Raw genomic sequence first — 16732 nt, forward strand, 5'->3', positions numbered from 1 at the left:
TATGCCCCCTTGTAATAGCTCCATCCACCCGAGGAAATAGTCTTTGAACGTTCACTCTATCTATCCCCTTCATCATTTTATAAACCTCTATTAAGTCTCCCCTCAGCCTCCTCCGCTCCAGAGAGAACAGCCCTAGCTCCCTCAACCTTTCCTCATATGACCTACCCTCCAAACCAGGCAGCATCCTGGTAAATCTCCTCTGCACTCTTTCCAGCGCTTCCACATCCTTCTTATAGTGAGGTGACCAGAACTGCACACAATATTCCAAATGTGGTCTCACCAAGGTCCTGTACAGTTGCAGCATAACCCCACGGCTCTTAAACTCCAACCCCCTGTTAATAAAAGCTAACACACTATAGGCCTTCTTCATAGCTCTATCCACTTGAGTGGCAACCTTCAGAGATCTGTGGATATGGACCCCAAGATCTCTCTGTTCCTCCACAGTCTTCAGAACCCTACCTTTGACCTGAAAATCCACATTTAAATTTGTCCTACCAAAATGAATCACCTCACATTTATCAGGGTTAAACTCCATTTGCCATTTTTCAGCCCAGCTTTGCATCCTATCTATGTCTCTTTGCAGCCTACAACAGCCCTCCACCTCATCCACTACTCCACCAATCTTGGTGTCATCAGCAAATTTACTGATCCACCCTTCAGCCCCCTCCTCTAAGTCATTAATAAAAATCACAAAGAGCAGAGGACCAAGCACTGATCCCTGTGGCACTCCGCTAGCAACCTGCCTCCAGTCCGAATATTTTCCATCCACCACCACCCTCTGTCTTCGATCAGACAGCCAGTTACCTATCCAATCGGCCAACTTTCCCTCCATCCCACACCTCCTTACTTTCATCATAAGCCGACCATGGGGGACCTTATCAAACGCCTTACTAAAATCCATGTATATGACATCAACTGCCCTACCTTCGTCAACACACTTAGTTACCTCCTCAAAAAATTCAATCAGATTTGTGAGGCACGACTTGCCCTTCACGAATCCGTGCTGACTATCCCGGATTAATCCGCATCTTTCTAAATGGTCGTAAACCCATCCCTAAGGACTTTTTCCATCAACTTACCAACCACCGAAGTAAGACTAACCGGCCTAAAATTACCAGGGTCATTTCTATTCCCTTTCTTAAACAGAGGAACAACATTTGCCACTCTCCAGTCCTCTGGCACCATCCCCGTGATGTGGAGATGCCAGCGTTGGACTGGGGTAAATACAGTAAGAAGTTTAACAACACCAGGTTAAAGTCCAACAGGTTTATTTGGTAGCAAAAGCCACACAAGCTTTCGGAGCTCCAAGCCCCTTCTTCAGGTGAGTGGGAATTCTGTTCACAAACAGGGCATATAAAGACACAAACTCAATTTACATGAATAATGGTTGGAATGCGAATACTTACAACTAATCAAGTCTTTAAGATACAAACAACGTGAGTGGAGAGAGCATCAAGACAGGCTAAAAAGATGTGTATTGTCTCCAGACAAGACAGCCAGTGAAACTCTGCAGGTCCAGGCAAGCTGTGGGGGTTACAAATAGTGTGACATAAACCCAATATCCCGGTTGACGCCGTCCTCGTGTGTGCGGAACTTGGCTATCAGTTTCTGCTCAACGACTCTGCGCTGTCGTGTGTCGTGAAGGCCACCTTGGAGAACGCTTCCCGAATATCAGAGGCCGAATGCCCGTGACCGCTGAAGTGCTCCCCAACAGGAAGAGAACAGTTCAAGACTGTTCTCTTCCTGTTGGGGAGCACTTCAGCGGTCACAGGCATTCGGCCTCTGATATTCGGGAAGCGTTCTCCAAGGTGGCCTTCACGACACACGACAGCGCAGAGTCGTTGAGCAGAAACTGATAGCCAAGTTCCGCACACACGAGGACGGCGTCAACCGGGATATTGGGTTCATGTCACACTATCTGTAATCCCCACAGCTTGCCTGGACCTGCAGAGTTTCACTGGCTGTCTTGTCTGGAGACAATACACATCTTTTTAGCCTGTCTTGATGCTCTCTCCACTCACGTTGTTTGTATCTTAAAGACTTGATTAGCTGTAAGTATTCGCATTCCAACCATTATTCATGTAAATTGAGTCTGTGTCTTTATATGCCCTGTTTGTGAACAGAATTCCCACTCACCTGAAGAAGGGGCTTGGAGCTCCGAAAGCTTGTGTGGCTTTTGCTACCAAATAAACCTGTTGGACTTTAACCTGGTGTTGTTAAACTTCTTACTGTGACCATCCCCGTGGACAGTGAGGACCCAAAGATCAAAGCCAAAGGCTCTGCAATCTCATCCCTTGCCTCCCAAAGAATCCTAGGATATATTTCATCAGGCCCAGGGGACTTATCGACCTTCAGTTTATTCAAAACTGCTAGTACACCCTCCCTCCGAACATCTACTTCCTCCAGCCTATTAGCCTGTAACACCTTCTCTTCCTCAAAAAACATGGCCCCTCTCCTTGGTATGCTGAGCTGCCTCAGCCTGGAGCTGACAGGGAACCCTGGGCTTTCCCCGACACTGCCCTGTGCCGGATATGCGAAGTCTCTGTCATTGTCAGTATTCACCTGTAGAAGCCACTCGGGACAGGAGCTTTCTGTTAGATTACTGGAAGATTTCAGTGGGTTGAATGTTCCAATCCCACGCCTGTCCTCTGCTGTTCTTTTCATCCCGTTTTGCCTATCGTCATCCTGCTCATTTCTAAAATCCTCCTCCAGTGTCGAGCCCTGTGGAACTGGACAGATACCCGGAGGGTCAGAACACAGGAGCTGTGAGGTGGAAAGGACACAGCAAAGACTGGAGCAAAAGCACTGATATTAATCTAACATTCCCGTTACAGACCACCCCCCCACCCACACTCTCACTATCTACCACCCCCCCCCCGTCACACACAGACACACATACACACACCCCATACACACTCGCCCACACACCCCCTCCCCCCACACACACCCCACCAACACACACACACCCCACCCCCCACCCCACACACACCCTCAACACACACACCCCACCCCCCCATACACACACCCCACCCCTCCCACACACACACCACCCCCCACACACAACACCCCCCACACACAACACCCCCCCACACACACACACCCCACCCCCCCATACACACACAACACCCCCCCACACACACACAACACCCCCCCACACACACCCCACCCCCCATACACACACACACACCCCACCCCTCCCACACACACACCCCAACCCCCCACACACAAACCCCCAACACACACCCCACCCCCCATACACACACACACACCCCACCCCTCCCACACACCCCCCCCACCCCCCACACACAATACCCCCCCCACACACACACCCCAACCCCCCCACACACAAACCCCCAACACACACACCACCCCCCCATACACACACACACACACCCCACCCCCTCCCACACACACCCCACCCCCTCCCACACACACACCCCAACCCCCCCACACACACACCCCCAACACACACCCCACCCCCCCCACACACACACACACATCCCACCCCCTCCCCCCACACACACCCCACCCCTCCCCCCACACACATACCCCCAACACACACCCCACCCCCCCATACACACACCCCAACCTCCCCACACACACACACATCCCACCTCCTCCCACACACTTCAGCCACACACACAAAGAACAAAGAACAGTACAGCACAGGAAACAGGCCCTTCGGCCCTCCAAGCCTGTGCCGCTCCTTGGTCCAACTAGACCAATCGTTTGTATCCCTCCATTCCCAGGCTGCTCATGTGACTATCCAGGTAAGTCTTAAACGATGTCAGCGTGTCTGCCTCCACCACCCTACTTGGCAGCGCATTCCAGGCCCCCACCACCCTCTGTGTAAAAAACGTCCCTCTGATGTCTGAGTTATACTTCGCCCCTCTCAGCTTGAGCCCGTGACCCCTCGTGATTGTCACCTCCGACCTGGGGAAAAGCTTCCCACCGTTCACCCTATCTATCCCCTTCATAATTTTGTACACCTCTATTAGGTCTCCCCTCATTCTCCGTCTTTCCAGGGAGAACAAGCCCAGTTTACCCAATCTCTCCTCATAGCTAAGACCCTCCATAGCAGGCAACATCCTGGTAAACCTTCTCTGCACTCTCTCTAAAGCCTCCACGTCCTTCTGGTAGTGCGGCGACCAGAACTGGACGCAGTATTCCAAATGTGGCCTAACCAGCGTTCTATACAGCTGCAACATCAGACTCCAGCTTTTATACTCTATACCCAGTCCTATAAAGGCAAGCATACCATATGCCTTCTTCACCACCTTCTCCACCTGTGCTGCCACCTTCAAGGATTTGTGGACTTGCACACCTAGGTCCCTCTGTGTTTCTATACTCTTGATGACTCTGCCATTTATTGTATAACTCCCCCCTACATTAGTTCTTCCAAAATGCATCACTTCGCATTTATCTGGATTAAATTCTATCTGCCACCTCTCTGCCCAATTTTCCAGCCTATCTATATCCTGCTGTATTGTCCGACAATGTTCATCGCCATCTTTGTGTCATCCGCAAACTTGCTGATAACACCAGTTACACCTTCTTCCAAATCATTTATATATATCACAAATAGCAGAGGTCCCAGTACAGAGCCCTGCGGAACACCACTGGTCACAGACCTCCAGCCGGAAAAAGACCCTTCGACTGTTACCCTCTGTCTCCTGTGGCCAAGCCAGTTTTCTACCCATCTAGCCACCTCACCTTGTATCCCATGAGCCTTAACCTTCTTAACCAACCTGGATGTTGCCTGGTATGGAGGGGAGATCCTATGAGGAGAGGCTGAGGGATTTGGGATTGTTTTCGCTGGAAAGGCGGCGGCTAAGAGGGGATCTTATTGAAACATATAAGATGATTAGAGGTTTAGATAGGGTGGATAGTGATAGCCTTTTTCCTCTGATGGAGAAATCCAGCACGAGGGGGCATGGCTTTAAATTGAGGGGGGGTAGTTATAGAACCGATGTCAGGGGTAGGTTCTTTACCCAGAGGGTGGTGAGGGATTGGAATGCCCTGCCAGCATCAGTAGTAAATGCGCCTAGTTTGGGGGCGTTTAAGAGATCCGTAGATAGGTTCATGGACGAAAAGAAATTGGTTTAGGTTGGAGGGTCACAGTTTTTTTTTTTAACTGGTCGGTGCAACATCGTGGGCCGAAGGGCCTGTTCTGCGCTGTAATGTTCTATGTTCTATGTTCTAACCTGCCATGAGGGACTTTGTCAAATGCCTTACTGAAATCCATATAGACGACATCCACGGCCCTTCCTTCGTCAACCGTTTTTGTCACTTCCTCAAAAAACGCCACCAAATTTGTAAGGCACGACCTCCCTCTTACAAAACCATGCTGTCTGTCACTAATGAGATTGTTCCGTTCTAAATGCGCACACATCCTGTCTCTAAGAATCCTCTCCAACAACTTCCCTACCATGGACGTCAAGCTCACCGGCCTATAATTACCCGGGTCATCCCTGCTACCCTTCTTAAATAACGGTACCACATTCACTATCCTCCAATCCTCAGGGACCTCACCTGTGTCCAATGAAGAGACAAAGATTTCCGTCAGAGGCCCAGCAATTACATCTCTTGTCTCCCTGAGCAGTCGAGGATAGATGTCATCAGGCCCTGGGGATTTGTCAGTTTTAATGTTACCTAAAAAACCTAACACTTCCTCCCTTGTAATGGAGATTCTCTCTAACGGGTCAACACCTCCCTCCGAGACACTCCCAGTCAACAACTCCCTCTCCTTTGTGAACACCTTTCTCCCCATACACACCCCACCCCACCCCCCCCACACACATACACCATACACACCCTGCCCCTCTACACACCCTCCCCCCCACACCCTACCCACATGCACACACACACAAATGCATACACACACCCCACCCCCCACACATCCCATCCCCCCCACACACCCCATCCCCCCCACACACACACCCCACCCCCCATCCCCCCCACACACCCCATCCCCCCCACACACACACCCCCAACACACACACACACCCCCAGCTCACACACACACCCCCAACTCACACACACACCCCCAACTCACACACACACCCCCAACTCACACACACACCCCACCCCTCCCACACACACACCCCACCCCTCCCACACACTTCCCCCACACACACACCTTTCTCCCCATACACACCATCCCCACACACACACACCCATTATTCCCTCCCCACATTCCCCCCCACACACACACCCTCTCACAAACACACACTGCCCTCAACACACACCCCTCCCCCACACTGAAGATAGAAGCAGGAGGAGGCCATTTGGCCCTTCGAGCCTGTTCCACCATTCATCACGATCATGGCTGATCATCCTGCTTTCTCCCCTAACCTTTGATCCCATTCCCATAATTAATAGAGGATGAAGGGATATGGAGAACGGGCAGGAAAGTGAAGTTGAGGCCAGGATGAGATCAGCCATGATCATATTGAATGATGGAGCAGGCTCGAGGGGCCGAATGGCCTCCTCCTGCTCCTCGCTCTTATGTTCTCACATCCTTCCTGCAATTTTGCCTAAAACCTTAAATCTTTGACCCTAGGTTTTTGCACCAACAGCCAATGGAAACATCAATCTATATAATGGCCACCCTCACCTGCTCCAATAGACAGGCCACTGCTGTTGGATCGAATGGTTTTCGATGCGAGCACAATTTCTGCAATAACAAGGGTATAGTGTTTAGGACAGGAACAGTTTGAGTTCGACAAAGCAACTCGAGTCAGTACAAAGAGACTCGGAACGCTGGACAGTCCAATATTGGCTTCCACCAGTCAGCTTTCCACTGAAAAACAGATCCCTTTAGTACAAACTCTCCACACTCTGGGACGACATATAAGCAGCATCGCAGTGCTCGCTGCGTCGCAGCATTGGCTGTGTCGCAGCGTTGGGTGCATCACAGTGTTAGCAGCGTCGCAGTGCTAGCTGGGTCACAGTGTAAGCTGTGCTGCTGTGTCAGCTGTGTTGCAGTGTCGCAGTGTCAGCTGTGTTGCAGTGTCAGCTGTGTTGCAGTGTCAGCTGTGTTGCAGTGTTAGCTGTGTTGCAGTGTCAGCTGTGTCGCAGTGTCAGCTGTGTCGCAGTGTCAGCTGTGTTGCAGTGTCAGCTGTGTTGCAGTGTCAGCTGTGTCGCAGTGTCAGCTGTGTCGCAGTGTCAGCTGTGTCGCAGTGTCAGCTGTGTTGCAGTGTCGCAGTGTCAGCTGTGTCGCAGTGTCAGCTGTGTTGCAGTGTTGCAGTGTCAGCTGTGTTGCAGTGTTGCAGTGTCAGCTGTGTCGCAGTGTCAGCTGTGTTGCAGTGTTGCAGTGTCAGCTGTGTTGCAGTGTCAGCTGTGTTGCAGTGTCAGCTGTGTCGCAGTGTCAGCTGTGTCGCAGTGTCAGCTGTGTTGCAGTGTCGCAGTGTCAACTGTGTCGCAGTGTCACCTGTGTCGCAGTGTCAACTGTGTCGCAGTGTCACCTGTGTCGCAGTGTCAACTGTGTCGCAGTGTCACCTGTGTCGCAGTGTCAACTGTGTCGCAGTGTCAGCTGTGTTGCAGTGTTAGCTGTGTCGCAGTGTCAGCTGTGTCGCAGTGTTAGCTGTGTTGCAGGGTCGCAGTGTCAACTGTGTCGCAGTGTCAGCTGTGTTGCAGGGTCGCAGTGTCAACTGTGTCGCAGTGTCAACTGTGTCGCAGTGTCAGCTGTGTTGCAGTGTCAGCTGTGTTGCAGTGTCAGCTGTGTTGCAGTGTCAGCTGTGTTGCAGTGTCGCAGTGTCAACTGTGTCGCAGTGTCAGCTGTGTTGCAGTGTCGCAGTGTCAACTGTGTCGCAGTGTCAACTGTGTCGTAGTGTCAGCTGTGTTGCAGTGTCAGCTGTGTTGCAGTGTCAGCTGTGTCGCAGTGTCAGCTGTGTTGCAGTGTCGACTGTGTTGCAGTGTCAGCTGTGTCGCAGTGTCAGCTGTGTCGCAGTGTCAGCTGTGATGCAGTGTTTGCTGTGTCGCAGTGTCAGCTGTGTCGCAGTGTCAGCTGTGTCGCAGTGTCAGCTGTGTCGCAGTGTTAGCTGTGTTGCAGTGTTAGCTGTGTCGCAGTGTCAGCTGTGTCGCAGTGTCAGCTGTGTCGCAGTGTCAGCTGTGTCGCAGTGTCAGCTGTGTCGCAGTGTCAGCTGTGTCGCAGTGTTAGCTGTGATGCAGTGTTAGCTGTGTCGCAGTGTCAGCTGTGTCGCAGTGTCAGCTGTGTCGCAGTGTCAGCTGTGTTGCAGTGTTAGCTGTGTCGCAGTGTCAGCTGTGTTGCAGTGTCGCAGTGTCAACTGTGTCAGCTGTGTCGCAGTGTTAGCTGTGTCGCAGTGTCAGCTGTGTAAGCTGTGTCAGCTGTGTCGCAGTGTCAGCTGTGTCGCAGTGTCAGCTGTGTCAGCTGTGTCGCAGTGTCAGCTGTGTCGCAGTGTCAGCTGTGTTGCAGTGTTAGCTGTGTCGCAGTGTCAGCTGTGTTGCAGTGTCAGCTGTGTGGCTGCGTCGCAGTGTCAGCTGTGTTGCAGTGTCAGCTGTGTTGCAGTGTCAGCTGTGTTGCAGTGTCAGCTGTGTTGCAGTGTTAGCTGTGTCGCAGTGTCAGCTGTGTCGCGGTGTCAGCTGTGTTGCAGTGTCGCAGTGTCAACTGTGTCGCAGTGTCAGCTGTGTTGCAGTGTCAGCTGTGTTGCAGTGTCAGCTGTGTTGCAGTGTCAGCTGTGTTGCAGTGTCAGCTGTGTTGCAGTGTTAGCTGTGTCGCAGTGTTAGCTGTGTCGCAGTGTCAGCTGTGTCGCAGTGTCAGCTGTGTTGCAGTGTTAGCTGTGTTGCAGTGTTAGCTGTGTCGCAGTGTTAGCTGTGTCGCAGTGTCAGCTGTGTTGCAGTGTTAGCTGTGTCGCAGTGTTAGCTGTGTCGCAGTGTTAGCTGTGTCGCAGTGTTAGCTGTGTTGCAGTGTCGCAGTGTTAGCTGTGTCGCAGTGTTAGCTGTGTCGCAGTGTTAGCTGTGTTGCAGTGTCGCAGTGTCAGCTGTGTCGCAGTGTCAGCTGTGTCGCAGTGTCAGCTGTGTCGCAGTGTCAGCTGTGTCGCAGTGTTAGCTGTGTCGCAGTGTTAGCTGTGTTGCAGTGTCGCAGTGTCAGCTGTGTCGCAGTGTCAGCTGTGTCGCAGTGTCAGCTGTGTCGCAGTGTTAGCTGTGTCGCAGTGTTAGCTGTGTCGCAGTGTCAGCTGTGTTGCAGTGTCGCAGTGTCAACTGTGTCAGCTGTGTCGCAGTGTTAGCTGTGTCGCAGTGTTAGCTGTGTCGCAGTGTCAGCTGTGTCGCAGTGTCAGCTGTGTTGCAGTGTTAGCTGTGTCGCAGTGTCAGCTGTGTCGCAGTGTCAGCTGTGTTGCAGTGTCGCAGTGTCAACTGTGTCGCAGTGTCAACTGTGTTGCAGTGTCAGCTGTGTTGCAGTGTCAGCTGTGTTGCAGTGTCAGCTGTGTGGCTGCGTCGCAGTGTCAGCTGTGTCGCAGTGTCAGCTGTGTTGCAGTGTTAGCTGTGTTGCAGTGTCAGCTGTGTTGCAGTGTCAGCTGTGTCGCAGTGTCAACTGTGTTGCAGTGTTAGCTGTGTTGCAGTGTCAGCTGTGTTGCAGTGTCAGCTGTGTCGCAGTGTTAGCTGTGTCGCAGTGTCAGCTGTGTTGCAGTGTCAGCTGTGTTGCAGTGTCAGCTGTGTCGCAGTGTCAGCTGTGTTGCAGTGTCAGCTGTGTTGCAGTGTTAGCTGTGTTGCAGTGTTAGCTGTGTCGCAGTGTTAGCTGTGTCGCAGTGTCAGCTGTGTCGCAGTGTCAGCTGTGTCGCAGTGTTAGCTGTGTTGCAGTGTTAGCTGTGTTGCAGTGTTAGCTGTGTCGCAGTGTTAGCTGTGTCGCAGTGTTAGCTGTGTTGCAGTGTCGCAGTGTCAGCTGTGTCGCAGTGTCAGCTGTGTCGCAGTGTCAGCTGTGTCGCAGTGTTAGCTGTGTCGCAGTGTTAGCTGTGTCGCAGTGTTAGCTGTGTCGCAGTGTTAGCTGTGTTGCAGTGTCGCAGTGTCAGCTGTGTCGCAGTGTCAGCTGTGTCGCAGTGTTAGCTGTGTCGCAGTGTTAGCTGTGTCGCAGTGTTAGCTGTGTCGCAGTGTCAGCTGTGTCGCAGTGTCAGCTGTGTCGCAGTGTCAGCTGTGTCGCAGTGTCAGCTGTGTTGCAGTGTTAGCTGTGTCGCAGTGTCAGCTGTGTCGCAGTGTCAACTGTGTCGCAGTGTCAGCTGTGTCGCAGTGTCAGCTGTGTTGCAGTGTCAGCTGTGTCGCAGTGTCAGCTGTGTTGCAGTGTTAGCTGTGTCGCAGTGTCAGCTGTGTCGCAGTGTCAGCTGTGTCGCAGTGTCAGCTGTGTCGCAGTGTCAGCTGTGTTGCAGTGTCAGCTGTGTTGCAGTGTCAGCTGTGTCGCAGTGTCAGCTGTGTTGCAGTGTCAGCTGTGTTGCAGTGTCAGCTGTGTTGCAGTGTCAGCTGTGTTGCAGTGTTAGCTGTGTCGCAGTGTCAGCTGTGTCGCAGTGTTAGCTGTGTTGCAGTGTTAGGTGTGTTGCAGTGTCGCAGTGTCAGCTGTGTCGCAGTGTCAGCTGTGTCGCAGTGTCAGCTGTGTCGCAGTGTTAGCTGTGTCGCAGTGTTAGCTGTGTCGCAGTGTTAGCTGTGTCGCAGTGTTAGCTGTGTTGCAGTGTCAGCTGTGTCGCAGTGTCAGCTGTGTCGCAGTGTTAGCTGTGTCGCAGTGTCAGCTGTGTCGCAGTGTCAGCTGTGTCGCAGTGTCAGCTGTGTCGCAGTGTTAGCTGTGTCGCAGTGTCAGCTGTGTTGCAGTGTCAGCTGTGTCGCAGTGTCAACTGTGTTGCAGTGTCAGCTGTGTCGCAGTGTCAACTGTGTTGCAGTGTCAGCTGTGTCGCAGTGTCAGCTGTGTTGCAGTGTCAGCTGTGTCGCAGTGTCAACTGTGTTGCAGTGTCAGCTGTGTTGCAGTGTCAGCTGTGTTGCAGTGTCAGCTGTGTTGCAGTGTTAGCTGTGTCGCAGTGTCAGCTGTGTCGCAGTGTCAGCTGTGTCGCAGTGTCAGCTGTGTTGCAGTGTTAGGTGTGTTGCAGTGTTAGCTGTGTCGCAGTGTTAGCTGTGTTGCAGTGTTAGCTGTGTTGCAGTGTCAGCTGTGTTGCAGTGTTAGCTGTGTCGCAGTGTCAGCTGTGTTGCAGTGTCAGCTGTGTCGCAGTGTTAGCTGTGTCGCAGTGTTAGCTGTGTCGCAGTGTTAGCTGTGTTGCAGTGTCGCAGTGTCAGCTGTGTCGCAGTGTCAGCTGTGTTGCAGTGTTAGCTGTGTCGCAGTGTTAGCTGTGTCGCAGTGTCAGCTGTGTTGCAGTGTTAGCTGTGTCGCAGTGTTAGCTGTGTCGCAGTGTTAGCTGTGTTGCAGTGTCGCAGTGTCAGCTGTGTCGCAGTGTCAGCTGTGTTGCAGTGTTAGCTGTGTTGCAGTGTTAGCTGTGTCGCAGTGTTAGCTGTGTTGCAGTGTTAGCTGTGTTGCAGTGTCGCAGTGTCAGCTGTGTCGCAGTGTTAGCTGTGTTGCAGTGTCGCAGTGTTGCAGTGTCGCAGTGTTAGCTGTGTCGCAGTGTTAGCTGTGTTGCAGTGTTAGCTGTGTCGCAGTGTTAGCTGTGTCGCAGTGTTAGCTGTGTTGCAGTGTCGCAGTGTCAGCTGTGTCGCAGTGTCAGCTGTGTTGCAGTGTTAGCTGTGTCGCAGTGTTAGCTGTGTCGCAGTGTTAGCTGTGTCGCAGTGTTAGCTGTGTTGCAGTGTTAGCTGTGTCGCAGTGTTAGCTGTGTTGCAGTGTCGCAGTGTCAGCTGTGTCGCAGTGTCAGCTGTGTCGCAGTGTTAGCTGTGTCGCAGTGTTAGCTGTGTCGCAGTGTTAGCTGTGTTGCAGTGTCAGCTGTGTCGCAGTGTCAGCTGTGTTGCAGTGTTAGCTGTGTCGCAGTGTCAGCTGTGTTGCAGTGTTAGCTGTGTCGCAGTGTTAGCTGTGTTGCAGTGTTAGCTGTGTTGCAGTGTTAGCTGTGTTGCAGTGTCAGCTGTGTTGCAGTGTTAGCTGTGTCGCAGTGTCAGCTGTGTCGCAGTGTCAGCTGTGTTGCAGTGTCAGCTGTGTCGCAGTGTTAGCTGTGTCGCAGTGTCAGCTGTGTCGCAGTGTCGCAGTGTCAGCTGTGTCGCAGTGTCAGCTGTGTCGCAGTGTTAGCTGTGTTGCAGTGTTAGCTGTGTCGCAGTGTTAGCTGTGTTGCAGTGTCGCAGTGTCAGCTGTGTTGCAGTGTCGCAGTGTCAGCTGTGTCGCAGTGTCAGCTGTGTCGCAGTGTCAGCTGTGTTGCAGTGTCAGCTGTGTTGCAGTGTTAGCTGTGTTGCAGTGTCGCAGTGTCAGCTGTGTTGCAGTGTCGCAGTGTCAGCTGTGTCGCAGTGTCAGCTGTGTCGCAGTGTCAGCTGTGTTGCAGTGTTAGCTGTGTCGCAGTGTCAGCTGTGTTGCAGTGTTAGCTGTGTCGCAGTGTTAGCTGTGTCGCAGTGTCAGCTGTGTCAGCTGTGTTGCAGTGTTAGCTGTGTCGCAGTGTCAGCTGTGTCGCAGTGTTAGCTGTGTTGCAGTGTTAGCTGTGTTGCAGTGTCGCAGTGTCAGCTGTGTTGCAGTGTCGCAGTGCCAGCTGTGTCGCAGTGTCAGCTGTGTCGCAGTGTCAGCTGTGTTGCAGTGTTAGCTGTGTCGCAGTGTCAGCTGTGTTGCAGTGTTAGCTGTGTCGCAGTGTTAGCTGTGTCGCAGTGTCAGCTGTGTCAGCTGTGTCGCAGTGTCAGCTGTGTCGCAGTGTCAGCTGTGTCGCAGTGTCAGCTGTGTCGCAGTGTCAGCTGTGTCGCAGTGTCAGCTGTGTCAGCTGTGTTGCAGTGTTAGCTGTGTCGCAGTGTCAGCTGTGTCGCAGTGTTAGCTGTGTCGCAGTGTCAGCTGTGTCGCAGTGTCAGCTGTGTCGCAGTGTCAGCTGTGTCGCAGTGTCAGCTGTGTCGCAGTGTCAGCTGTGTCGCAGTGTCAGCTGTGTCGCAGTGTCAGCTGTGTCGCAGTGTTAGCTGTGTCGCAGTGTCAGCTGTGTCGCAGTGTCAGCTGTGTCGCAGTGTCAGCTGTGTCGCAGTGTCAGCTGTGTCGCAGTGTCAGCTGTGTCGCAGTGTCAGCTGTGTCGCAGTGTCAGCTGTGTTGCAGTGTTAGCTGTGTCGCAGTGTTAGCTGTGTCGCAGTGGATAGCACTGTGCATGGAATTGAAGCTAATACTCCCAACACAGTAGGAAAGAACAGTATGCATTGTTTAATATAATTTATTATTTGTTTATCAGTGTCACAAGTAGGCCTACATTAACACCGCAATGAAGTTACTGTGAAAATCCCCTAGTTGCCACACTCCGGCGCCTGTTCGGGTACATTGAAGGAGAGTTTAGCATGGTCAATGCACCCAGTGAGAGTCAGCACCTTCAAGAGAGGAGGGGGCCCGTACCCCAGTGAGAGTCAGCACCTTCAGGAGAGGAGGGGGACCCTGTACCCCAGTGAGGGTCAGCACCTTCAAGAGAGGAGGGGGCCCGTACCCCAGTGAGAGTCAGCACCTTCAGGAGAGGAGGGGGACCCTGTACCCCAGTGAGAGTCAGCACCTTCAGGAGAGGAGGGGACCCTGTACCCCAGTGAGAGTCAACACCTTCAGGAGAGGAGGGGACTCTGTACCCCAGTGAGAGTCAATACCTTCAGGAGAGGAGGGGGCCTGTACCCCAGTGAGAGTCAGCACCTTCAGGAGAGGAGGGGACCCTGTACCCCAGTGAGAGTCAACACCTTCAGGAGAGGAGGGGGCCTGTACCCCAGTGAGAGTCAGCACCTTCAGGAGAGGAGGGGACTCTGTACCCCAGTGAGAGTCAGCACCTTCAGGAGAGGAGGGGGCCTGTACCCCAGTGAGAGTCAGCACCTTCAGGAGAGGAGGGGACCCTGTACCCCAGTGAGAGTCAGCATCTTCAGGAGAGGAGGGGGCCTGTACCCCAGTGAGAGTCAACACCTTCAGGAGAGGAGGGGGCCTGTACCCCAGTGAGAGTCAGCACCTTCAGGAGAGGAGGGGACTCTGTACCCCAGTGAGAGTCAATACCTTCAGGAGAGGAGGGGACCCTGTACCCCAGTGAGAGTCAGCACCTTCAGGAGAGGAGGGGACCCTGTACCCCAGTGAGAGTCAGCACCTTCAGGAGAGGAGGGGACCCTGTACCCCAGTGAGAGTCAGCACCTTCAGGAGAGGAGGGAGAACCTGTACCCCAGTGAGAGTCAGCACCTTCAGGAGAGGAGGGGACCCTGTACCCCAGTGAGAGTCAGCACCTTCAGGAGAGGAGGGGACCCTGTACCCCAGTGAGAGTCAGCACCTTCAGGAGAGGAGGGGACCCTGTACCCCAGTGAGAGTCAGCACCTTCAGGAGAGGAGGGGAGGTGGTAGGGGGGTGGGGGAGGGATGGGGAGGGGATGGGGAGGTTTGGGGGATACTTTGCATCATTTGAATATTGGCAGAATGTGATGATTTTTGTGCGGTTTAAAGGGCTGACTCTTGTTGGGTGGATTTGGAGATGGTTCTGTTGCTGTTGTTTCATTTCAGTGCTGGATTCTAACACTTACCAGCAATCAGGATTGTGTGCCAGCCGTGGCAGGACAGGTCGGAGACATTGTGGAGAGAACCGAAAATCGGCCGAGGCCGAGAAGTGCAGATTTCAGAACCAAAACCTTTCTCTGTCGCTGTCATTCCGAGGCGGCCGTTTCCACCATTACCCCAGGCAAAGATCTGGTTATCTGGCAAAGACAATGAACAGAGGTGCTTCAGACATGGCAACAAAGCTGTCCTGAATAGGACAGTCCTTTCACAGGGTATATAAATCATTTATAAATGATTTATATAAATGATCTGGAAGAAGGTGTAACTGGGGTGATCAGTAAGTTTGCGGACGACACAAAATTGGCTGGACTTGCAGATAGTGAGGAACATTGTCAGAGGCTACAGAAGGATATAGATAGGCTGGAACGTTGGGCAAAGAAATGGCAGATGGAGTTCAATCCTGATAAATGCGAAGTGATGCATTTTGGTAGAAATAATGTAGGGGGGAGCTATATGATAAATGGCAGAACCATAAAGGGTGTAGATACGCAGAGGGACCTGGGTGTGCAAGTCCACAGATCCTTGAAGGTGACGTCACAGATGGAGAAGGTGGTGAAGAAGGCATATGCCATGTTTGCCTTTATAGGACGGGGCATAGAGTATAAAAGTTGGGGTCTGATGTTGCAGATGTATAGAACGTTGGTTCGGCCGCATTTGGAATACTGCGTCCAGTTCTGGTCGCCACACTACCAGAAGGACGTGGAGGCTTTGGAGAGAGTACAGAGGAGGTTTACCAGGATGTTGCCTGGTATGGAGGGGCTTAGTTATGAGGAGAGATTGGGTAAACTGGGGTTGTTCTCCCTGGAAAGACGGAGGATGAGGGGAGACTTAATAGAGGTGTATAAAATTATGAAAGGCATAGATAGGGTGAACGGTGGGAAGCTTTTCCCCAGGTCGGTGGTGACGTTCACGAGGGGTCATAGGTTCAAGGTGAAGTGGGGGGGAGGTTTAACACGGATATCAGACGGACATATTTTACACAGAGGGTGGTGGGGGCCTGGAATGCGCTGCCGGGCAAGGTGGTGGAGGCGGACACACTGGGAACGTTTAAGACTTATCTAGATAGCCATATGAACGGAGTGGGAATGGAGGGATACAAAAGAATGGTCTAGTTTGGACCAGGGAGCGGCACGGGCTTGGAGGGCCGAAGGGCCTGTTCCTGTGCTGTATTGTTCTTTGGTGTGAATGTCACTGACTAGAGCAGCATGTGTTGCCCATCATCCATCACTTCCCTTGCTCGGCCATTTCAGGGGGCAGTCAGGAATCAACCAGATTGCTGTGGATCGGGAGGCACTCACAGGCCAGGCCGGGCAAGGACGGCACATTTCCTTTCCTCTGACTCCTCAGAGCTTCAGTCATATTGGACCGGAGCTTCTGGTTCCACAGATGCTGCCGGGCCTGCTGAGATTCTACAGCCGTTTCTATAAATGGCTCTTCATGTTGATTGAAGAAATAAAATGATTGAACGCTATCACTGGGACTGATTATGTCACCACTTAACTCCTTGTCTTAGTGACAGACGCCTGTGAAAAGCAGCAGACATCATTTTTTTAATCCATCTGTGGGACATGGGCGTTGCTGGACAGCCAGTATTTATTGCCTCTCTCTAGTTGCCTGAGGGCAAGCTGTAATACATTTTCCAGATGTGCATTTATTGACTCAATCCAGCTGCCACGCATGCCACACATTTGCTTTCATTTACCGTCAGTAGAAGCAATGGTGAATCCATCTCCACACGACACTCGAGTCACTTGTTTTCCTCCAAGTGCACCGACCAGAACATTGATACCATCCCGCTTCTTGTAATCTCCGACACCAAGCTGTCCATATTTATTACAACCAAACGTCAGCAAGCGGCCTCGCTCTGAATGCACACAAAACAGCTCTGATTGACACTGCAATGGCACAATCCCCAACTCCCACCCAGAAACTGGGGGCACAATCCCCAACTCCCACCCAGAAACCGGGGGCACAATCCCCAACTCCCACCCAGAAACTGGGGGCACAATCCCCAACTCCCACCCAGAAACTGGGGGCACAATCCCCAACTCCCACCCAGAAACTGGGGACACAATTCCCAACT

At 52.5% G+C, this 16732-nt stretch overlaps 1 protein-coding gene across 1 annotated transcript in view; it reads right to left on the bottom strand.

Moving 5' to 3' along the window:
• Positions 1–16732, bottom strand: part of nek9 (NIMA related kinase 9) — a 53294-nt gene that overhangs the window by 23314 nt on the left and 13248 nt on the right. Inside the window, exons 6-9 of the mRNA XM_078234555.1 lie at positions 16352–16513; positions 14616–14786; positions 6617–6676; positions 2563–2729 (exon numbers count right to left, since the gene is read on the bottom strand). Of these exons, the coding sequence (XP_078090681.1) occupies positions 2563–2729; positions 6617–6676; positions 14616–14786; positions 16352–16513 (560 nt within the window). The remainder of the gene's footprint in view (positions 1–2562; positions 2730–6616; positions 6677–14615; positions 14787–16351; positions 16514–16732) is intronic.

Source organism: Mustelus asterias, chromosome 18 (assembly GCF_964213995.1).
Source record: "Mustelus asterias chromosome 18, sMusAst1.hap1.1, whole genome shotgun sequence".
In the NCBI taxonomy this organism is placed as follows: Eukaryota; Metazoa; Chordata; class Chondrichthyes; order Carcharhiniformes; family Triakidae; genus Mustelus; species Mustelus asterias.